This window comes from Myotis brandtii, unplaced genomic scaffold (genome assembly GCF_000412655.1).
Source record: "Myotis brandtii unplaced genomic scaffold, ASM41265v1 scaffold61, whole genome shotgun sequence".
Lineage (NCBI taxonomy): Eukaryota > Metazoa > Chordata > Mammalia > Chiroptera > Vespertilionidae > Myotis > Myotis brandtii.
In genome coordinates this window covers 2,061,873-2,085,861 of record NW_005370318.1, presented here as the reverse complement: position 1 = coordinate 2,085,861, position 23,989 = coordinate 2,061,873, and the positions used below count along the sequence as shown (strand labels likewise).

The 23,989-nt window shown below is 42.6% G+C and overlaps 1 protein-coding gene across 2 annotated transcripts in view; it reads left to right on the top strand.

Moving 5' to 3' along the window:
- CBFA2T2 (core-binding factor, runt domain, alpha subunit 2; translocated to, 2) overlaps positions 1-18,747 on the top strand; it is a 37,014-nt gene extending 18,267 nt beyond the window's left edge. The window contains exons 4-10 of one of the 2 annotated variants that reach the window (XM_005879800.2): positions 3,736-3,917; positions 4,801-5,054; positions 5,305-5,390; positions 8,017-8,212; positions 9,813-9,881; positions 12,838-13,028; positions 17,341-18,747. In XM_005879800.2, the coding sequence (XP_005879862.1) occupies positions 3,736-3,917; positions 4,801-5,054; positions 5,305-5,390; positions 8,017-8,212; positions 9,813-9,881; positions 12,838-13,028; positions 17,341-17,634 (1,272 nt within the window). In that variant the 3' untranslated portion in view covers positions 17,635-18,747. The remainder of the gene's footprint in view (positions 1-3,735; positions 3,918-4,800; positions 5,055-5,304; positions 5,391-8,016; positions 8,213-9,812; positions 9,882-12,837; positions 13,029-17,340) is intronic. The other variant, XM_005879801.2, reaches the window with a different exon arrangement.
- The last annotated feature ends 5,242 nt before the right edge of the window (positions 18,748-23,989 follow it).

The window sequence follows — 23,989 nt, the reverse complement described above, 5'->3', positions numbered from 1 at the left end:
GTGGGTATAAGGACACATATTTAATATCTTAATCAATAAAAAAATATATATATTAAAAAAAGAAAAAGAAAATAGGTATAATTTTGGTTCATTCACAACAGACAGCTATTGTTATATTGGCTCCCGGGGTCCAGCCCCGGGGGTCCAGGGGTTCCCAAAGGTGTGGACGGAGTCAGCGAGGGAGCGTCATAAGGTCATGCCTAATTATGCTTAAGAGGACTGTGCCCTCTAAGCTGGGACTTGTTTGTGACTTTGCCAACAGGTCAGTCCGAGGTTTAACCCTATAGCGGCTCCCCACAATTGGCTATTGTCATTTTTTAATTTGACAATCTAAGGGACAGAGATCAGTGCCCCTGACTAAATAGTCAGGTACTGAATGTTTTAAAAATTCCTGCAGCACACTGGTTGAAAATCGCTGCCCTAAGGACAGGAGAGCATGTGGGAAAGCATTGTATCCCCAGTTTTGTATAGCTCAATTCCTCTGGAATTACTGTTCCCTGAAACATAGCTTTTGAGATTTATATGTAATATGCCCTTTAAAAAAAATCTTTATTTTGAAATAATTTCATGCTCACAGAAAAGTTACAAAATGTTACAAGAAAATTTTTTCTGTACCCTTCACTCAGACTCCCCAGATGTTAATATTTTATAATTTGGATTATTATTCTCTTTGTCTTTAGATTTATTTTTTTCCTCAGAAATGTTTGAGAATAAGCTACAGACATGATACATTGAATCACTTTAGTATAATTATCAAATTAAGAAATTAACATTGATAAACACTATTACTATAGACTTATCATGTTTCATCAAATATTCCACTAATAATATTTACAGCAAAAGAAAACCTTTTTTTTTAGTTTTTGGGTCACATCTTGCATTTATTTGTCATGTCTTTTTTCTTTCTTGTTAATTCTCACCTGAGGACATATTTTCCATTGATTTTTTAGAGAGAGAGGATGGGGGTAGAGAGAGAGAAACATCAACATGAGAGAGACACATCGATCTGTTGCCTCCTGCATGCACCCCTACCGGGGCTGGGGATCGAACCTGCAACCCAGGTATGTGCCCTTGACAGGGAATCAAACCCAAGACCCTTTAGTCTACTTAATCTAGAATAACTTCTCAGTCTTTTATGATCTTGACATTGTTAAAGAGTACAAGATGGCGAATTTATAGATGTACCTCAATGTGGATCTTTCTGACACTTCCTCATGATGAGAATCATGTTATGCATTTAGGCAGTAAATAGCAGCTAAGATATAACTTCTGTCAGGAGACATAGGTGTTAATTGGTTTCATAATTGGTGATGTTGACTTTGGTCACTTGGTAAAGACTATGTCATGCTTTCCCACTGTAAAGTTATTATTTCTTCCTATTAAATAATAATTTTTAAAAACAGATATCGCATCATTATGACTCACAGAGAAAAAATTAACCCATGTCAAAGATTTTATTTAATTCATTATTAATTAATCAGTAAGGTGTTAGAACCAGTTCAGGGGAGAACCCAAAGAATATATACATTTAAAATCAGTATTATTGATATGAATGGGCAAACAGAGGTATAATTGACTTCGTCTACAATGGGCAAGAAAAGTTAATTGAATCTCTACTGGACATAATTTTATGCAAGTCCATAGACAATAATTATTTTGCATTGCTATCAGTTCTCTATAATTTGCAGAGTTATGGATAGCTTAAAGGCAGTGAAAGACTATAGTCAGATATCAGTGTGCTCTAGATCAGGCATAGTTTAAATACCTGTAACCCAAATCTAGCCCACCACATGGTTTTATACAGCCTTGAAGAGACAGCCTGGGGCGGGGGGCAGGAACAGGTTCAAAGGGGTCAATTGGGGAGGGAAGGGAGACATATGTAATACTTTCAACAATAAATATTAAAATAAATTATTAATAATTTTAAAAGAATTGGTTTTACAAATGAACATTTGTAATTGATTTGGTAATAGGGAACACTATCTTTGAATCCCAATTAAGTTGTTTTCCTTAATCCACTCCCTTTCCAAATTCCATTCTTTTCATTAGCCTGATATTACCAAAAAACTGTACTCAATTGCTTTTGTATTTTGACTTTTGTCAAGATAATATTTGGAAACTTGTTTTCCTATATTGTATATGCATATCCACCTAATATCCTCAATTATGCCACTTAACTCACAAAGCCTAAATATCTGGCTAGTAAATATGTTCCTCTTATCTTCTTTTGCTTTACCTTCATTTCATACAAAAATGTAATGACATCAAGAAGGTGGGTCATCTGTCCTGGCTGGTGTGACTCAGTTGGTTGGAGCATCGACCCATACACCAAAAAGGTGGCTGGTTCGATTCCCAGTCAGGGCACATACTCTGATTGGGACACATGTGAGAGGCAACAGTTTTTTAAAAAAGAAGATGGCTCATCCTACTAAAGTACTGATACCAGTTTTTTTAAACCTTTTAAATGGAAGCCTAGGAGACATGGAGGAAAATGCAGGGGTCTCTGGCAAACAGCTTGAGTTGTAGCTCTGTTCTGACAGCATTGAAGACTCAGCCCCTCGGAGCAGTCTGTGGTGCCTTGTTCAGCCCTTAAACAGCTGTGCTAGTTCTATCTTGCTGTTTTCTGTATGTCAGAGCCAGTAGACAGTTATTTCCCCCAAGGCGCTGGAATCATGAAAGATTTGTGCAATTTGTGTTATTAGGGAAGAATTAGCTTTCTTTCTTTTCAATTCATCAAAGGGAAAAAAATTCATCAAAGGGTACATACATGTCACAGATGTAAAGATCTGGCATGGTATTTTTTCATTAAGTTTTTACAGTTGCTACAAGATTGAGGTTATAGAATAGACTTTTAAAGTGCCTTATATCATCAAATTCCCTATTCTTAACTGTGTTATTTTGGAAAACAGCATGAGGTAGGTTGTTATGGGAGCTTTTTGGCTAGCATTTGGGTTTTTGTCAATTTATTTATGCTTTAAACAGTCACAAATTATGGTGTCTGCTAAATTAACCCTTGGTAAAGGGATGATTAAAACTCTCTTTTCACTTGTTCATCTTTTTCCTCTGGAATAAAGACTTATGTCATGGGCGTGGTCTGAAATTTTTTTTAAAGATTTTTTATTAATTTTGAGAGAGAGAGAGAGAGAGAGAATATGAGAAATATTAATGTGTATGCCCCCACCAGGGATCAAGCCCACAATCTGGGCAGGTGCCCTGACAAGGAGTTGAACCAGTAACCCTTTGGTGAAACAGGACAATGCCCAACCAATTGAGCCACACGAGCCAGGGCTGAATTGTTTCTAAATTTGGGGGGGGAAATATAATTTTTTTTAAAGAAGGAATATGAGAAAAGTACCTTTATATGTGAAGGAATTAGAGTTCAATTGAAAGAGTATAGAGTTTTTTTATATGAATTGTCCACACTAAAGGTTTCCTCAGTTTGAGGGGAAGGAAAAATAATCAGTACATGATTATTGTCCTTTTACAAAATAAGGAAATGTGCCCAATGAGGGTACCACACTGAGAAATCAGTTCTGCCCCTGGGTTACCTGTGTATCCTCAGAGCCTAGTCTAAGGCTTAATTCCAGTTATTCCCAATACTCTTCAGACTGACAAGGAGGGAAAGGCTTTGGTCTTGTGTCATCTTGTTTGAGAGCCTGTTGAGGTGCTGGGCCCTATTGTGAGGGGCCCAACACAGGGAAAACTGCCTTCCCATCCCTGCCTCTTTTTTTCAAGGCCAACCTGCCCCTGCTGCAGCGAGAACTGCTGCACTGCGCTCGGGCTGCCAAGCAGACCCCATCCCAGTACCTGGCTCAGCACGAACACCTTTTGCTCAACACAAGTATTGCTTCACCTGCTGACTCTTCTGAGCTGCTCATGGAAGTGCATGGAAATGGAAAAAGGCCCAGTCCAGAAAGGTGAGCAGAGAAGAGCTTGTTCATCCTTCCTTTTTCTGGGACCACTGAGCTTCCTCTTTGCTTGTGAAAGAAAATTTTATTACTGTGGTTGTATATAGGTGTGGACTCAGAATGCTTCTCAAATCTATAGGTGTAACTTCCAGAGTATTTTTTTGAAATGCTTCAGATGACTCTCTGTGCCTCTGGTGAGAAACTCTGCTCTAGAGTATCCTATGTGTCCATTGTTCCAGAACCATAGAAAGAAGCTGCCTAAGATATTTTTTTCTGATATGTGAGGTTTTGTAAAAGTGTAACAATTAGTTACTAACACATGTTAATGAATCACCGTTATTTTGAAGGCTGACGTTATTTTAATTAATTCTGGATATTTCAGTATGAATGTCTACCACAGTATTTTATAGTTTGTCAAAGAAGAAATATTTTAACAGCAATGGAAAATTATTGTAATTGAAGCTAAATTACTAAAAGCCCAACCAATTCACAAGTGTATTATTTATTCAGCCTTTTTCCTTCAATCTGGCGAACTATTTTCAATAACTGACCTCCACAGTAGCAAATTTCTAATCATTGTAGAACCCATAGTCCTCCATATTCTTATCATATAAGAAAATGCCATTGTCTCCTTAGTCTCTCACTTTGCTTCATGAGGTTTAGATATTTCTGCCTTATTGTGGATGAATTTGACCTTTCTTTTTATACTGGACTAAATCAGCAGTTTCCATTATCTCTCTGGCCTCTGAAGACATTTCAGTTCATGTCTTATGTCAAACCTGTCCTTATGTCTTCCTGTTTGTGAAAATGCCTAGCACATTGTAGATGCTCAAGGATATGTTTGCATGAACACTTGTTGATGGGCTCAGATATCTACTTAATTTTTGCGCAGGAGGGAAGACAACGGTTTTGAAAGAGATACAATTCCTCCTGAACCTCCTGCCAAGAGAGTGTGTACAATCAGCCCTGCTCCTCGGCACAGTCCTGCCCTCAGTGTGCCCCTGATGAATCCTGGGGGCCAGTTCCATCCTACACCTCCACCTCTTCAGCACTACACCTTAGAAGATATTGCAACTTCCCACCTATATCGTGAACCCAACAAGATGTTAGAACACCGAGAAGTTCGTGATAGACACCACAATCTTAGTAAGTGACGTAAACCTTTTTCTTTTGTTTTTTTGTCTTTCATAATCTATTTATAGGAGTTCTAAAATATATTCTCAATGGTAATTTTTTGGGAGTGGTTTTATGTCATTTTGTGGCTACCACACTCTGTTGTGAATCATTGCCTTCGTAGCGTGCTCACAGTTTGTATGAATGTGTGTGTTTACTTGATAGAATTCTATTTACTGTATTCTTCACTCTATCCTCAAATTTAATCTCTAATTTCTAATAGGTCTAAATGGAGGCTATCAAGATGAGTTGGTAGACCACCGTTTGACAGAAAGGGAATGGGCTGATGAATGGAAACATCTTGATCATGTAAGAATCTTATGTATAATTTTCATATTTATTACTTTTAATTCTTTTTTAAAATTTTCAGATAAGTGGGGTGTTTGTTTTTTTAATTTATTGTTGACAGTATTAGAGATGTCCCCCAATTTCCTGCTGTTTTCCCCCTTCCACCCAGCTCCTACCCCACCCAGGCCTTCACCACACTATCGTCTATGTCCATGGGCTATGCATATATGTTCTTCTTTTTTAATATGTTTTTATTGATTTCAGAGAGAAGAATTGAGAGGGAGAGAGATAGAAACATCAATGATGAGAGAGAGTCATTGATCAGCTGCCTCCTACTCGCCTCCTACTGAGAATCGAGCCCACAACCCAGGCATGTGCCCTGACCGGGAAGGGAATACAACTGTGACCCCTTGGTTCATGGGTCAATGCTCAACCAGTGAGCCACACAGCTGGGCTGCATATATGTTCTTTGGTCAATCTCTTCCTGTCCCCTCTATCCCCCCTCCCCCATGCCTCTGGACCTAACTTGTTCATACTTCTAATTCTTAATATCACCAATAGTAATAGAGTATGTATGTTTCAAGACACTTAACCAGAGCCACAGTGTCTTTGCAATAAAAGCTGATTTTTCTACTGCTCCCCCAGCTAAAGAGCTAAGAGTAACTCCCAAATCTTTGTGATCACTTCAAGTCTTAACCAAGTAAAGTCAGGTAATAGAGGTTTGTGAATTCAGATCCCAGCTTTGACACTTCCTATCTTTGTTGTTTCACCATTTTCAGCCTTAATTTTTATAACTTAAAAAAAAAATTCCATTCCTTTTTTTTTTTTTTAACTTGACCATAAAAATAATGAAATCTTACCATTTGCAACAACACAGATGGACCTAGAGCAGGGGTGGGCAAACTTTTTGACTTGAGGGCCACAATGGGTTCTTAAACTGGACCGGAGGGCCGGAACAAAAGCATGGATGGAGTGTTTGTGTGAACTAATATAAATTCAAAGTAAACATCATTACATAAAAGGGTACGGTCTTTTATTTTTTTAGTTTTATTCATTTCAAATGGGCCGGATCCGGCCCGCGGGCCGTAGTTTGCCCACGGCTGACCTAGAGGGTATTATGCTAAGTGAAATAAGTCAGTCAGAGAAAGATAATACCATATGATTTCACTCATGTGGAATCTTAAAAAAAACAAACAAAAAACAAATGCACAAACAATACCTAACAGGAACAGACCACAGATACAGAGAACAAACTGAGGTTGCCAGAGAGGAGGGGTAGGAGTAGGGGATGGGTGAAAAATGTGAAGGGGATTAAGAGGTACAAACTTCCAATCTACACTAATAAAAGAGAAAGATGCAAATTGACCATATCTTCATGATGCCCACCAGCCAATAAGGAGTGAGTATGCAAATTAACCCAAAAAAGATGGTGGGTTAATTTGCATACGCAGGCGCCGAGTGGCCAGGGGTGGGGTGGGATGCTTGTGTTGTTGCCAGGGCAACAACGCAGGCATTACGCACTGCCCCAGCTGCTCCGGGCCTCTGGGCAGCGTGGGAAGGGGGAAAGGTGGCTCCGGGCCGGAGGGAATGCGGTGCTGGCAGCCAGGGGAAGGAAGACCCATTCTTGCACGAATCTTCGTGCATCGGGCCTCTAGTTATAAAGTAAATGTCATGTGGATGTAATGTACACCACAGGGAATATAGTCAATAATATTATAATAACCATGTACAGTGTCAGATGGTTACTGTACTTATCATGGTGATCCCTTTGTAAGGTATATAAATATCGAGTCATTATGTGGTATCCCTGAAACTATAATTTTTTAAAATCTATTTTTTTATTAAAACTGCGGTATTTGAATTTACAGGAGGGTTGTAATAATATGTAAGGTGCTTATCACAGGGCCTGGTATATAGGAAGTGTTAATAGATGGAGCTTCTCCAAAAACAAATGAGAATCAGAATGCAAGCCCAAGTTCTCTGTCTCATTGTAAGAGAGGGTTTCCCTTCTCACTGAAAAGGGAAGAGAAGATATAGTACTGCATTAAAGTATATATACAGTAGCTCTTTGCCTCTTGAGTGATAAAAATTGTCTCTGAACATTATTTCTCTGATAACATTCTTAATAAATCGCCAGCTTCATCAGATACCTTGGTGTGTTTATGCAAATATATAAGGTTTCACCTTAGTCTTTTTGTTTTTTAAGTATTGTTTTTATTCTCATTAATTTATTTTTATTTTTTTATTGTTGACAGTATGACAGATGTCTCCTATTCCCCCCATTTACCCCCCTCCACTCAGCCCCTAAGATCTTCACCAGCATATTGTCGTTTCCATGGTCACCATAGACTTTAAAAGGCTATATTATAGTGAGAGTCTGGTTACTTCAACCTTAAAGAATCCAGTATTATTTTGAAATCCAAACAAAAAATAAATTAAGTTGTGTGTGTGTGTGTGTGTGTACACATATTTATATACGCATAATATTTTAAAAGAAGCAGTAATAAAGGCTTTAACATGTAAACTTGATATTGTGTCTATAAGACACTTAAACCTTCATTATTTATATAATTTGTTTACCTTGATTTGCAACATCAGTGTTTGAATGTCTTCAGCTCATCACTGCCTGACTTCTTCTCTGGTTCAGGCCCTGAACTGCATTATGGAAATGGTAGAAAAAACAAGGCGTTCCATGGCAGTTCTGCGGCGCTGTCAGGAATCTGATCGTGACGAACTCAACTACTGGAAAAGACGATACAACGAAAATACAGAGATGAGGAAAACGGGGAATGAACTGGTCTCCAGGCAGCACAGTCCTGGGAGCGCGGATCCTCTCAACAGTGGTAAGATGGCAAGACCAGCTTTTTATGTTTCACTTTAAAGGAAGGTGGTGCTAGAATGTGGAGTTAAAAAGGCCCAGATGATTATGAAGAGTAAATGATAAAATAGTTCAAGGACTTGGTATTTAACATGTTCAAGAAATATTGTCTTCCTCATGGAAAATGAGAATATTTGTGATCTTGTTCTGTTTTGTTTTGTTTTTTTTAAAATATATTTATATTTTATTGATGTTTTACAGAGAGGAAGGGAGAGGGATAGAGAGTTAGGAACATTGATGAGAGAGAAACATCGACCAGCTGCCTCCTGCACACCTCCTACTGGGGATGTGCCCGCAACCAAGGTACATGCCCTTGGCCAGAATCGAACCTGGGACCCTTCAGTCCGCAGGCCAACACTCTATCCACTGAGCCAAACCAGTTAGGACTCAAATCAATTTTTTAAAAAATGAGGGAGTCCACTAGCACTAACATTAAAAAACAACAATCAAATGACCTTAATTAGTTTTCACAGTTTTGAAAGCAATAGAACCATTTCTCATAAAATATTATATTTTGCAACCACAATAAACATACATGATAAGTCACCCTCCACCCCTGTGTCTTTCCCAGCAACCTCCGGGATGCCCCTTATGGTACATTTGACATGCACTGTTCAGACTGTTTTCTTCACTGCTTGGGAGTTTTTTTGTTTGTTTATGAGTGTTTAAAGAAATTTACAGGAAACCTCCTTAAATCACATGTAAGGGTTCAGACTTGCCAAGAAAGAAAAGCTATATTCTCTGACATACCTACAGAGCACTGCCAGTGCCCTGTGCATGATGGAGACAGTTCAGTTCAATTTGATACGAAAACACACACATGTAACACATAAATATCTGTAGTTATTTATATTTTATGAAGTACCTTAGAAATACATATATGTTCAAAGGGGGAAAATAAGGACACATTGATAAGTAAAAAGAAAGTGGAGATCACTTTTTTTTTAAATTTTGTTTTATTGCTTAAAGTATTACAAAGAGTATTATATATGTCTCCTTTTTTTTTTCTCCCCTTGACCTTCCCCTGGCCTCCCCATACCCCACAGTGTCTTGTGTCCATTGAGTGGAGATCACTTTTAATCTCACTACTTGAAATACTGTTAATATCTAAGGCATGCAGGTGTGTGTTTTAAAGTAAAAATTAAGCCCTAGCTAGTTTTGCTCAGTGGATAGAGCGTTAGCCTTCGGACTGAAGGGTCCCGAGTTTGATTCTGGTCAAGGGCACATACCTCGGTTGCAGGCTCGATCCCCAGACCTGGTCGGGGTGTGCAGGAGGCAAACAATCAATGTGTCTCTCTCACATTGGTGTTTCTGTCTGTCCTTCTCCCTTCCACTCTCTCTAAAAATCAATGGAAAAAATATCCTCGAGTGAGGATTTAAAAGTAAAAATTAAGTGTGCTGTTTTATAATCAGATTTTATCTCTTATCAGAATATTTTTGCACTAAATGAACATATATTTTTGAGTCTAAGTGGTAAATGAAAGATCTGATAAGTTTTTCATAAAAAGAAAACATGCCAATCATAGATAATTTCTGACCCCATGCTACTTATCTCTCTTCTGTAGATCCTCAGCGGGAATTCAACAGTAGGCCAGCAACAGGATATGTACCTGTGGAATTTTGGAAAAAAACCGGTATGTGCCTATCTGCTTAGAGGTTGCATGTACTCACTGATTTGTGCCAGTGTGCAGCACATATTTGAGGGAGAGATGGTTGTCTCATAACAACCTCCTCATAGAACTCTAGGCTCCTGCCTCTTCTCCTCCAGCTTTCCCACACATCTGGATGCCCCTCATGTTACTTTGCAGGTCAAGAATTTGGAATGCCTCCCAGCAGCCTATGCAGGTCCCTTTCACATGCTTCTGGGTCACACTCAGACATTAAGTAACCAACTCTTTCTTCCCTGTTTATTATAGTCTCTGTTTCTGGCCATGAAGCTTAATTTGTTTCTGCCTATTCTGTTCACTAGAATCTACACACACTGTGTTCACACACTACCACATTTCATTCTGCTCTTGAAAAAACTCTGTTTTTCCTTTCACCATCACTATCCCCAGCTTCATCAAATTAGTTCTGGGGAGGCCTGGGTTTCTACAAGAATAAAGGTGGGACCACCTATTGTGGTAAGAGAGGGGTTTAAATTAACCTTTCATTCTTAACATTTACCTCATCCAAATTCTAGCTGCCTTTTCTTCTTGCCTCCCATTCCTAGTAACATTTATTTTTAGTCCAATATTGTTTTTTATTTTCTTCCTAAAATAAAATTTATTTCTACAAAAAGTTAATACCTGTCATTCAGAAAGACTTTCAAGAGCATCAAGAACATAATAAACAAGTGGACAAAATATATGAACTGACAAATTATGAGAGATGTAAATACAGTGGGGCCTTGACTTACGAGTTTAATTCGTTCCGTGACGGAGCTCGTAACTCAAATTACTCGTATGTCAAATCATAAAGTGAACGAGTGAGACACGTGATGCTGGGCTGATGTTGTGGCGTTCACTGTGACGTTCGCTGCGCCAACTAGCGGTGGGGTATCTGAAGCTGGCTCGTAACCCGAATTTTAGCTCGCAACTCAAAGCAAAAATCAGCCGAGAGACAAGAGACAGCTCGTATCTCGAAAAACTCGTTAGTCGGGACACTCGTAAGTCAAGGCCCCACTGTAAACCTATTGCAAAATGTTTATTTTTACTGGCAATCCGAAAAATTACCATGCACAAGATCTCCATGGTGACTGGTGATTTTCTACTTGGGAGGTACCTTTGGTTAATTATGGTTAAGAACCAAACTATGGCATTGAGCCAGCTAAATTTGAGTCCTTGTTCTGGTCTAGTGCCACCTGTTACCTTGAATTATTACCTTGAGCAAGTTAGTTATTCAAACTGTGATTCTTATTGATCTTTAAACTTAGAGGATAAATGTTCTTCAGGGCATTATTATGTTGGCTCAATAAGAGAGACTTAACACCTGGTAACTAGTAGGATATAAAAGGTAGCTGTGGTGAGCCACAATGAACTGTGTGGATATCAAGAGTAAAGGAGCCCTAGCTGGTTTGGCTCAGTGGATAGGACGTTGGCCTACGGACTGAAGGGTCCCGGGTTCGATTCCAGACAAGTGCACATGCTCGGGTTGTGGGCTCAATCCCCAGTAGGGGTCATGCAGGAGGCAGCTGATCAGTGATTCTCTCTCATCATTGATGTTTCTATCTCTCCCTCTCCCTTCCTCTCTGAAATCAATAAAAATACTTTTTTTTTTAAAAAGTAAAGGAAGCATGGAGTTCAGTGCCAAGTCAACTCAGCATCATTCTTGCTTGGCCTTTGAGATGAAAACTTTCCTTTCTTAAGGCTGGAGCAATAAAATGCAAAGTTCTATGATGGTAGCCTAGAACACTCTGTTTAAACCTCCCTTAAGCATAGGCCACATGCAAGAGCCAAGCAACAAGGGAGTTTCCTTAGGCTTCGGTTGTCTTGTGATTTCAGGAGGGAGGTCATTTACATTGGGACTTAGGGCTGAGGCTCAAGTGCATAGTGTGTACTTGTATTTGGAGCAACGGTCGCCAACCTTTCAGACCTCATGGACCACCAGTGGTCCGTGCACCACCAGTTGGCGACCGCTGCTCCAAAGGTTTCCTTAAACCAGCGGTCACCAATCTTTCGTACCTCGCGGACCACCAGTTGGCGACCGCTGATTTGGAGTGTCCATCTTATGGAAACCATGCAGGGTGATGATGATGATGGGAGAAAGTGATCAGGAGCCAAGTGGGGTAATGGTAACTGGACACGGCTTTGGAAGTCCAGGGTTCCCAGCAACCTGCCCATTTTTCTCTACCTGAGTCAATATTATATACCAGCTGCCTCCTGTTCATTTATACCTGGATGCCCCAGAGGCACCGCAACCTTCTCTTGCCTCCACCCCAGCATTTTGCTTATTTGTTTCGTTGCATACCACTACTGTTCTTCCCCTTTACCTTCTCCTCCAGACCCCTAGATGCTGCTGATGTTGTTCTGCCCTCTCCCCTACTCTGCTACTTGCTTCTGCCTAAATTCAGAGACTGTTCTATCTCTTCTTCTAAGTTGTTATCCCAGTCTCTCAATTGGTTCTTCTGTCTTCATTTTTTTCTCCTTGCATAGAACCCTTTAGAGTTCACATTTTCTTTAGAAAAAGGGCTAAATTCCTTAGCATGAGATGCAAGACTTTCTAAAAATTCATTTCCACCTCCCATCTCAACCAGGACATATACTCTTGTAAAGCTGACCACTTTCCCCTTGGATCTCTTTCCTCTCATACTGACACCTAAGCCACCTTATACTTATCACAAACAGTTATGAGAATATAGACTATGTCTTAGTCACCTAGCTGTCCCCAGTCCCTAGCACAGTGCCCACCTCCATCTGTATACTTAACAAATGGTTGCATGAATGGACAAGTGAGTGTAAGAATAAAAGTGAACACATACATCATATGTACATCCCTGTGTGTGTTTTTTAAAAAGTCATCTAGTTTCAGTTCTGTCCCTTTTTAGAAATGACGTGGGGTGGGAGGGAAAAGATTTATCGGCCAGTTGATTTTACTGTCACTTTCTTCTAGAAGAAGCTGTGAATAAGGTGAAAATTCAGGCCATGTCAGAAGTACAGAAAGCCGTTGCTGAGGCAGAGCAAAAAGCCTTTGAAGTGATTGCAACAGAGAGAGCTCGGATGGAGCAAACCATAGCGGACGTCAAACGGCAGGCTGCAGAGGATGCCTTCCTTGTCATAAATGAACAAGAAGAGTCAACGGAGGTCAGAGTTCTATTAGTCCTGGGGGCTAGGGCTGGGGCTAGGGCTCGGGCAGCTGGAGTGAACCAGCCCACTGCTATCTTCTCAAGTGCTAGGCAGCAAGATAGAACCGTCTGCTCTTGAACTAGATGATTATAATTATCCAGTACCAGAAGGGTTTTATTTCTCAATTATACAGGTAGTTATTTATATTTTAGGAAGTACCCTAAAAAGTGGGGCAAAAGTAGATTTACCGTTGTTCATATGGAAAATAATATAATATTTAATAAATCATAATACAATAAACTATTTCGCCCTGGCTGGTGTGGCTCAGTTGGCTGGGCTTTGTCCTGTGCACCGAAAGGTTGCCTGTTGGATTCCTGGTCAGGGCACACGTCCCTAGGTTGCAGGTTCAATCCCCAATAGGGGATGTGCAGAGGCAGCCAATCAATGTTTTGCCCTCACATTGATGATTCTTCCTCTCCCTTCCTGTCTCTCTGAAAATCAATAAAAAGTGTTTTTTTTTAAAGAATAAACTCTGTGCTTTGCATACTCACAGCTATAAACCTACTTTTGCCCCACCATGTATTATATTCTTACTATATTGGTTTTAATTTTGAAAACTCACCCTAAAACCAGAGTTTGTGGATTGCGTGGTAATGATGACATTCCCCTTCACTGAGTGGGCTTAAGTACTGTGTGTAGCCACAAAGCTAAGTGTGTGTATTGTCTTTTTGATCCTCACAATGATTCTACGAGGTGGGTGTTGTTGGATTCCGATTTCACAAGTGAGGAAACTGTGGATTAGGGACTTTGCCCAGTGCTGAAGCCAGGGTACAGGAGTGAGGAAATGGAGGCCCCTGTAGCATCTGGGCTGCTTGTAAATAGGGTAGTTCTTTTATGGGTTGAAGTGACAGATGGGGCAGACCTGCCCAACTCTCCAAGACACATGGCCCAGGACTTGGTGATGCTTCTAAGAGAAATAAGACATTCTTGTACCACAGAGGATAAAAATAAACTCAATTTCTACAAATTGAGAAATTAGCTATCTTTGGGACATTCTCTTGAAGTTATAAAAAAAAACAAAAACCTGGGTATTTCAGTTGATTTGTTTTCTTTATTTAAAAAAAATTGTTAATCCTCACCCAAGGATATTTTTCCATTGGTTTTTAGAGAGAGGAAGAGAAAGGGAGAGACAGAGAGAAACATTGATGTGTCACATTCATTGGTTGTCTCCTGCACGCACCCCAACCAGGGCCAGGGAACCTGCATCCAAGGTGCATGCCCTTGACCGGAATCGAACCCAGGACCCTTCAGTCTTCGGGCCCACGTTCTATCTATCCACTGAGCCATCCACTGAGCCAAACTGGCTAGGGCTGGTTTGTTTGTTTTCTTAAACAACAGGAAATTTATTTTCTTAAACAACAGTAAGTTTATTTTCTCAATCTTTTTATTTTCTCAATCTTTCAATATAGCAGTGCCAAGCATGGCGATGTAAAGACGAAAATGTCTAAATATCATGTGGCCATCACAGAGGATGTGGAAAATTCCTTACTGTAGCATTCTATAAAAGACACTGAGTTGTGAGAAAATAGTTTATTTGATTTACCCTGTAGACTGTGCAGTGATACCAGGTTTCAGAGGAGTGGATGGTTATATTGGTGAGAATGTAATTTCTCCAAATTTTTACTTGCTGTCAGAAATGTATGCTGCATTATGTGATCAAAAGTCATTTTTTTAAATTGATTTCAGAGAGGAAGGGAGAGAGAGATAGAAACATCAATGATGAGAGAGAATCATTGCTCAGCTGCCTCTTGCACACCCCACACTGGGGATCAAGCCTGCAACCCAGACATGTGCCCTAACTGGGAATTGAACCGTGATCTCCTGATTCATAGGTCAATATTCAACCACTGAGCCACACCAGCCGGGCCAGAAGTCATATTTAAAGTTTAGACTCAAGGGAGGAAAAAGGAAATAGTTCCTTTAACTCTCCCCTTTTTTTTGTCCCCTTCTTTTTTCTTTATAATTGTTTCTGAGCAGTGATATCTTTTTCTGTTGTATTTAATTCTATATCTATAGCTATTCATATCAATATCTATATTTGTTCATATTTATCTACTTTCATATCTGTGTTTATATTTTTCTGTCTTTCTCCAAAGAAGGAATGTAACATTTTGGCTTACAGCATGAGTTCTGGATCTGGACTGCATGGTTTCAATCTCAGCTCTCCATTTATAGGAGAGTGCTTTTAAGGAGCTGTAATTTTAAACATAGTACATATTTAAAGTCTAACAGTATATCCCTGGAGTTTGTTGTTCATCCTGTGACAGGGAGCTTGGTATAGCGGAGGGAGCCCAGGACTGGAGGTTAGGAACCCATCCCAGTTGCCCCTCACACTAGCAGTGTGCCCTTAGGAGTCACTTTCCTTCCCTGTATAATGGGTGTGTAGCAGACCCTGTCCTGTTGGTCTCTTAGTTTCTAGGAAGATACCATTTGGTCATGGTTGTGTTAGTACTTCCAAACTGCACTGCACTGAATGCACTGTACCGATGAAAGGATTTTCTTATGTGGCTAACAATATACATGTGTAAGCTGTGGCAGCACCTGCTTTTGCAGAATAGCTGCCTCTAAGGGCAGACCCAGGCATCTCCCTGGAATGCTTCAGGAGGGGGATGAAGTGAGAGGTCCTCTCATCTCCACCACATGGCACCTTCTGACCTCAGTCTGGCTTCCCTGGCAAACAGAGTGGCCTAGCAGATGATTATAAGATGAGGAATTATTTCTCTTTTGGGCCAGGTTTGTGGTCATGTCAGGGAGGTCTGGGATGGGTCCCAGGAATTTTTGACAAGCCTCACGGAGCTCTGATACAGGTGGCCTCTGGGTCACATTTGGCATAAACTGATGGCCCATACTTGACAAAGGAAATTTTGGCATCCCACTTCTGACTTTCCTGGCCAGTACTTCAAAAGGTCTATAGCCTTCTCCCATTAACTGTCTGACCCAGTGTGCTGCTCCAGTTTTGAGGAATGAGTATTTGAAGGGAGACTACAATAATAAACCATTTTTGTCTTACATCATAGCCAAAGCCTCGTGATTAAGTCAGGAAATGTCACAGGGAAAGGGTACACGACAGGGACCTGTTCACCCTGGCTGCGCTGACACTTACCACAATGTTCCTGCATGTATAGACTGATCCTGCCTCAGTGGGAAGCTGTTTTCCTTACCTTGTTTTATTATATTTCATAAATTATGAAATAAGCTGTTTTAAATAGAATGGCAGCCAAGGCTTAAGTTCCAGTGCTTCAGTACTCTGCCCCAGTTTGAGACATCCTTGCAGACTTGGGCAGAGGAGTAGAAATCTCCCATCAGCTAGGGCTGCCTCGTTGGCCTGTTTCAACAGCAGCCCCACATAGACAACCACTGAGGTCCTCCCCACAAGTGGTAATGTTCTGCCAATGCATTGTTTGGAGTCAGCCCATCAGGCTCAAAAGTCTGACATTCTCTGGCATGCAGTTTGCTTGAGCCCTAAGAATTACTTCAGCTTCCTATTTTGGTCCTCTGGTATTTGTGGTGGCAAGTTTAGGCAGTCCTTAGAGTGTATTTCCTGAGAAGCCTGTTGTGTTAGACAGGAGTATACTGCCCTTTCTAATGTTCTTTGAAACTAAACTTGTACATTGAGTATAGTACAGTCAGGAGGTTCGGATTCTAGACTTTGCAAGTAAATTTTTTTTTTTTTACTCACCTGAGGATACGTTTTTATTGATTTTTATTAATTTGTTTGTTTGCTTATTCCTCACCTGAGGACATGCTGAGAGAGAGAAAAACATTGATCGATTGCCTTCCATACGCATCCCAATCAGGGATCAAACCCACAATCCAGTTACGTGCCCTGACCAAGAATCCAACTGGCAACCTTTTAGTGCACAGGATGACACTCTAACCCACTGAGCACTCTGACCAGGCTGTTTTTATTGATTTTAGCAAGAGAGGAAGGAAGACCCATACATGCCCTGACTGGTGGGGGACGTGGGGACAGAGTTAGGTTTGGTTGCTGAGGGATAAATCGTGAGTCAGTGCTTCAACAGGATGTGGGGCTTCCGCCTGCCCTGCAATGATGCTGTTTGTGTTTTCACATCCCCCTCATCTCGCTGTCCCCTAAGTCGGGGTAGGTACTCTTCCTATGTTACTCAGGAAACTCAAAGCAGAGACAGTAGAATCAGGACAAGCACAGGTATGTGTAGGTCCAAGCCCCCTCTTCTACAGGGCAGGTGATGAGTGATGACAAGCCTGCCCCACAATATCCAAGCAACTAACCGATGCCTGTGCCTTGCAGAACTGCTGGAACTGTGGCCGCAAAGCCAGCGAGACCTGCAGCGGCTGCAATATCGCACGATACTGCGGCTCTTTCTGCCAACATAAGGACTGGGAGCGGCACCACCGCCTCTGTGGCCAGAACCTGCACGGCCAGAGTCCCCACAGCCAGAGCCGGCCACTGCTTCCTGGAGGGAGGTCAGCCAGGTCTGCCGATTGCAGCGTGCCAAGCCCAGCACTGGACAAGACCTCAGCAACCACCTCGCGCTCCTCAACACCTGCCTCTGTGACAGCCATCGACAGCAACGGACTCTGAGCCCAGGCTCCTTCCCCCTGATGACCTCACAGCACAGGGCTGGACCAGTACAAGTAGCTGCTGGGTCATCAGCAAGAAGTGAAGTGGAGGCAGAAAGAGTCCAAGCCCAGCAAACATTGCTTCACAGCCTCTCCAGACACCTGCCCCAGTTTCCCATCTGTGTCCTTGGGGGAAATAGTGTGCCGTCCTTTCTGCACACAGGCAGTTGGCTGGAGCTGCCTCTTCCATGGCTTTCTGGTTTGTTCCTCTCCCAGCTGGAGCTGGCGTGGCGGGCACCTTTTCAGTGTAGACCACCAGCTCCCCTCCCTGCCTCTTGAGGCAGCAGACTATGTGCCCGGCCAGGCTGGAGGCAGCTGGCCCCATGCACTGTCTCCTGCTCCACTGTCCTCCCGCAGCAGAGGCCTGGAGGCTGAGAGCAGGCTGTAGAGAGAGTCCTCCTGACAGGGAGTGGCCCCCCTCATCCCCAACAGCTTCATGAGCCCATTTCCACCCTCAGCAGATGCCACTGATTGGCCCCAGGGGGACTTCGGGGAAGCAAAAAGCAGCACTCAGGACTCCCTTGACCCTGCTGTTCAGACTTGTTAAAATTCTCAGAAACCACAGGAAAGTCACCATTTTAGAAAAAGCACCCATAACAATAAAAAATAAATAAAACTTCCACCAAGCATCACAGATCATCTTGGACAAGGTTTTCTAACCTGCCTGGCTTCTTTAGTTTGGGACCGTTTTCTCCCTCTCTGATTTGATTTTGCTTGTGCAGAAAAGTTTCCAGCACTTGGATTGGTCTGAGGAAGAACGAGACTCAGGTGTAGATTAATCTGTTCTCTCTGAGCATTTTGGCCAACTACTATCGTCCAGTTATTGAATGGATCATCTGTTGGAAACTCAGAACCTCTTGTCACCGCTTGGCTGTTTGCACAGTCATCTTGTTCTGTGTCTTGTCTCAGACCGCGTGTGTCCAGATCACAGTGTGGATTGGTCTCTATCTGGCACCTCTGAAGCCGCAGTTGCCCCGTAAGATGTGATATGGTGTGACTAGGACTCGCCTCACTAATCAGGGCCTGGTTACTTCTGAGCAGCCCTCATGGACCATAAAGAATTCTTCAGACCTCATGGTTTCATGTCATTATACATAACTGCATCAGTTTACTGTTGGGCACACAATCTCAGATTCCCTTCTTGTGTGTTTGATACATACCCATTTTGAGCTAAGAAATTTTGTGAAATGTGAGAACCATTTTGAGAGAACCTGACCAGTTTTCCTTCCTGTCTTCAGGGAGGTTTCAAGCTATTGGCCTGGCGCTCCCAATATGACATCACCTAAGCCTGTTTTAAAGTGTTCAGAACTGCCACACACATTTTCCCCTGACTTTTCTACTCTCCACCTCCTCGCCTCCAGCACCTTCTCTCCCCACGGAATCAGTTGGGATGAGTTGGTCAGCCCTACTCCTGCTGGCACTTGAGAGCCCTGCTTTAGATAGCCACCTTTTGTGCACTGGCAAGAGTGAAATAGAAGCTCTCATCCTATAAAGGAAAAGTAATCAGCATAGGTAGCGTTGTCCTTGCTTTAAGAATTTCTAGTCCCTAATTGACCTTACCGAAGGATGTTCTGTCTTATAAAGAAACGTAATACAAGGCACCTTTAAAATACCTGTATTTCCATTGCACAAAGTAAAGTATACACAGAGAAGGAATAACAGTAATGTTACGTTGATCTGGAACTTTAAACTGCAGTACTTGTGGGGTGTTCTGACTTTAACAGGGATGAAGTCAGCACCCCTGATGGGACTTGCCTATATTTTCATAAGATACGGAATGTCCCCCCAAGGAGGTCATGGGGCCTATAAATCAGTTTACAGCAAGAGGGTGTCTCGAGGTGTTCACTGGGTCTGCCCTCAGCTCACTCACTATCTTTCCATTGGCAAATCAGATGAACACCTAGGCAGGTTCTTTAATATATAATTTTTTATTTTTTTTAAAATTGATTTCAGAGAGGAAGGGAGAGGGAGAGAAAGATAGAAACATCAGTGATGAGAGAGAATCATCAATCGGCTGCCTCCTGCACGCCCCCCACTGGGGATCGAGCTTGCAACCCAGGCATGTGCCCCTGACAGGAATCGAACCTGGGACCCTTCAGTCCATAGGCTGACGCTCGATGCACTGAGCCAAACCAGCTAGGACGGGATTCTTTAATCTGACTAGACAGGGTAGATCAGATTTTTCCTGGTTGGAATAAAGACCAAAACCAACAAAATATTATCAGAGCTCAATGTCGTTTTCTTAAGCTAAGGCATAGGTTTAGTTGTGCAGGTTCTAGCTGGCTCTTTGTGGGCTGTGGTTCCAATGACAGCTTAGTTTTCAGAGTTTTTGTGATGATATTCAATACTGCTTTGCTCATGTACTACCCAAAGTCCAAGCTGAAAACCTCGGCAGTATTTGGTCAGTTTCACACATTGGTTGCAGGCATCTGTTCAAGACTTACTGTTTAGATGGAAAGAATCCCTTTCTCTAATTTCCTGTCTGAAATTCTCCAGCTCTCTAATTGGGAGGAGGTGATGGCACTGGCAGTGTTTTGGGATGGGGTGATGGCACTGGAGAGGCAGGGTTGAGTCTGAGTTCCCCACTTGCTAATATCACCCCAGCTACCAGGTGGGGGGTTCAAGTTCAGGCTTCCCACCTTCATCTAGTTGGATTTTAAATATTTTTATATAATCAGGTTTCTTAGAGGACCAACTTTTATAGCTAATAATTGGGGGGACAAAAGGTAGAAGGTTTTGAGGTGATGGTACTGAAAGTGTTATTAAGGCAGTCACAGGCTCTTCAATGTTACCCTAGAAATCAAAAGCAAATGTGACACATGTTGACCAGTGTCACCCCAATAAATTTAATAAATTTAAAAAAAAACAACTGATACAAGCCTGCCCAACGGTCAGAGCACATCTGGAGGATGAGGCCAGTGTTGAGGGATGCTGACAAGTGATGGGACGTCATTGTCTTATCCAGTGAAGAATGGTTGCAGGAACCAGAGAAGACCAAAAGTGACCAGTGTGGGTGCGTTAGATGTTCCAAGGGATACTTGAGGGCTGGCCCCTCAGATCTTCAGTCGCCTTCTGGGTCCCCACTGCCTGCAGCATGCCTGGCTCTACCTCGTGGTGAAAACTGAGTCTGCAAGAAGTTTGTTCATTTCACCTGTGCAGGAATAGCCACCCACCTTCTGAGGTGTGAGTACTCCACTTTGGGGGGCTCTTCAGCTCCAGGGGCCATGGGCCATAAGGTCAGAGTGAGTGGATCTTTTCCTGGACAGTGCTGAGTGGTGTGTGTGTCTCAATGGGTCTAAGTCTGGAAACAGGACACATCTACCCAGCATGGGTATGTCCGACACTGACTGCAGTGCTCATCCAGGCCAGTTGGTCTACCAGGAGCCCCTCACTTCTTGGTGTCAATGTGACCATCTTCAGCTTCTAGACAGAGAATCTACACTTGACTTTGTGCAGCCTGTTCCAAAGTCAAATTGATAACCAGTGCTGTCACCTGCTTGCAAAGAGTGTAGACCTTGTTCTTGGTAGCTCCAGAAAAGATCTCAGCAAGTGGATCTGAAGGTTCATCGACTCAAATTGGAATTGTATGGTGGTGAATTCTTCAGAATGAAAACATAGGTGATGATCAGCTGGCTGTTTGTCCTGGAAATTGTGGAAGGGATTGTAGATTGAATAAATCATTTAAAATAGAATATATCTTGGAGGCTTTCTTCAGAACTGGTTTCTAGACTCCCAGGTCAGTTGACCAAGCCAACTTTCTTAAATTTATTATTTTTTAGCTCTTTGCAGAAAACTGGGTGGTGGTGTGTTTGAACCAAATGTAAGAAAAGCCAGAGGAACCTGGGCTGTTTCCACATGGGCCAGACAGCCACTGTCAGGAGGAGTCCTGCCCGGGGTGGGGTGGGTACTGGGCCAGCTGCCCAATAGGGCCCTTCCAACTCTGGGTGCCTAGTTCTTGTGAAACCAAAATGTTGACTCCCTGCCTCTTTGCCCACATGCTTTGACATGCTCATTTCCAAAGATGATGGTGCAGGTGACCTTTTTCACCGAGGGCCAGAAGGCCAGGAGGCCTGAGGGCAGCGGGCCTTGCATCCTCCCTTCCTTCCGCAGCCACAGAGATGGTGCTTCCCCTGCAGACCCCATCTGGTCCGATCCACTACTGCCCAGCGTACACTCATTGATGCTTATACCAAATAGGGCATGTGTGGCTAGTGGCCGGCAGGGACAGCCCTGTTCCTGCGTTGGAGTTGGCAAAGCAGCAGCAATACACATTAGGTGAATGGCTGAAAGAGCTGTTTGGCTAAGAGGCCTTCGGTCCACTTTCATAGCTTTCCAAGTTCCTGATGAGGCTACAAAAGCTCCATTTATGAAAGAAAGCCAATAATGTAAATACGCCTCCAAGCGTGGTTTTTAAGGGAGACGATGAATGTGAAACCACCCACAGGATGCGGTAGGGTCTGATTTTTCTGTGCTTTGTCATTTCTCTGATAGGAACTTTTGTTACTTAACTCTGTGCATAACTTATTTAATGTACTGTATAAACGAACCAAAACTGTTAAATATGTATTTAGTTTGTTCTACTTAAAGTAGTCAATAAAAAGGCTATATTCCTTTTTTGACTCAAACTGGAATGCCACTGGGAGGGAAGGTGGTAGGTGCACTCTGAGACATCTGACAAGCAGGCTTCTGCGTCCTCTCCCCATCCTTCCCCTCTTTGGCGGAGGGTGGGGGTGGAAGTGGGCAAACCTCCAGTGTTCCTTGCTAGGGCCTAAAGAGCCACCCCGAGGAATGAAAGCAGGATCTGCTAAAGAGACGGTTCCAGCCGCTAGGCCTACGGGAAGACAGCTGAGGGGCCCAGGCCCCCACTGGGCTGGCTGCTCGTGCCCATGGCTTTGCCTGCCCACCCAGTGGGCCTGTGGGTAAGTGCCAGTAACAGCTTACAGACTCCCAATTCCTTGTTAGTTTCTTCACCCTTAAGTGATTTAATAAGGAAACAACCACCACAGAAAGTTTGAAATGTTTCATGTCCTTTTTATATTGATGTTAAATCATAAGTTCTTTGCCTTCCCGTTTACTTGCTGAATGGGTTGTATGCTTTAATCAAGGCCATCATTTTCTTAATTCTTCACCTCCTGTTGAGCAATTGGATTGCTTTCCCGTTTTCCCTGTCAGCATACTTAACTGAATGTCTTCCTTTGCTTGATTTATTTCTCTGGAATAATTTTCTGGGATTTCTAGAACTAAACACTTCTCAGACTCTCGAAGCATATGTTCAAACTGCTTTCCCTGAAAGCCCACCAGTTTGCTGTGCTTCCAACAGGCCAATCATATTTTCCAGGGCTCTGAGATGGTCTAGCCAGCTTTGTGCAGGTGCACCTGTGTGTATGGAGTCTTTGGCTGTTAGTCCAGTTTCTTAGTCGGTGACCTCAGGGCTCACTTCCTAAGGCTCTGGCCCCAGCCTCACTCTGTTGCCTGAATACCCACCTCTGGCCTCTGCCCTAAACCTACTTCCAAGCAGTCTTGCCCAAGACCCTTGTTGGCACCACCAACTTCACAGGCCTCAAAAATGCATTGTGGGGTCAGTTACTAGATCTCAGAATAGGGAGAAGGGTCTGGCTGTGGCCTTGGCCCCAGAAGGCAAGGTGGGGGCTTAGTTGTGTGATCTTCCATGCACAGGGGACCAACTGCCAGTCTCCACACTGCCCAGCACTGCAACCCACCACCCAGATCAATTATAGGATCTCAGCCTTGTGACTGTCAGCTTACCACAAAAAACATTTGGTAGCCAAGTCAGGAATCCACGGTCTGCCTTAGCTCTGGAGAAAAGGATCCCAGGGACTCTAGTGATAATATAGTAAAATGCTGTGTTAAATTTCCTATAGAAATGGCAGACTGAAAAATCTGCCATTGCCATAAACACCCAGATGCCGGATAATTTTTTTAAATATTTTTTAAATCTTTATTGTTGAAAGTATAAATTTTAATGAGTGTTCTTGTAACTGCATCGCTGAGGTCACAGATAAAGTGTAGGAAATCCCCAAGGGCCAGGAAAAACTTGAGTAAACTGAAGCCTCAGAGGAGGTTGAATACAAAAAGAGGGAGCCTTGTGCTGCATGGGAGCAAAAGAAAGTCCGAGAAGTGAAGTTTGAGCAATGAGCTGCCTCACGGAAAGGAGAGACAAGGCTTTGAGCCTACTACAAGGAAACAAAAGACCGGGACCTCTCCACAAGGCTAGAGGCAAGATCACTTTGGCTTCAGCCACAATGAGAAAGCAAGTTGGGGGGGGGGGGGGGGGAAAGGCAGGTGTGCAAGGGAAA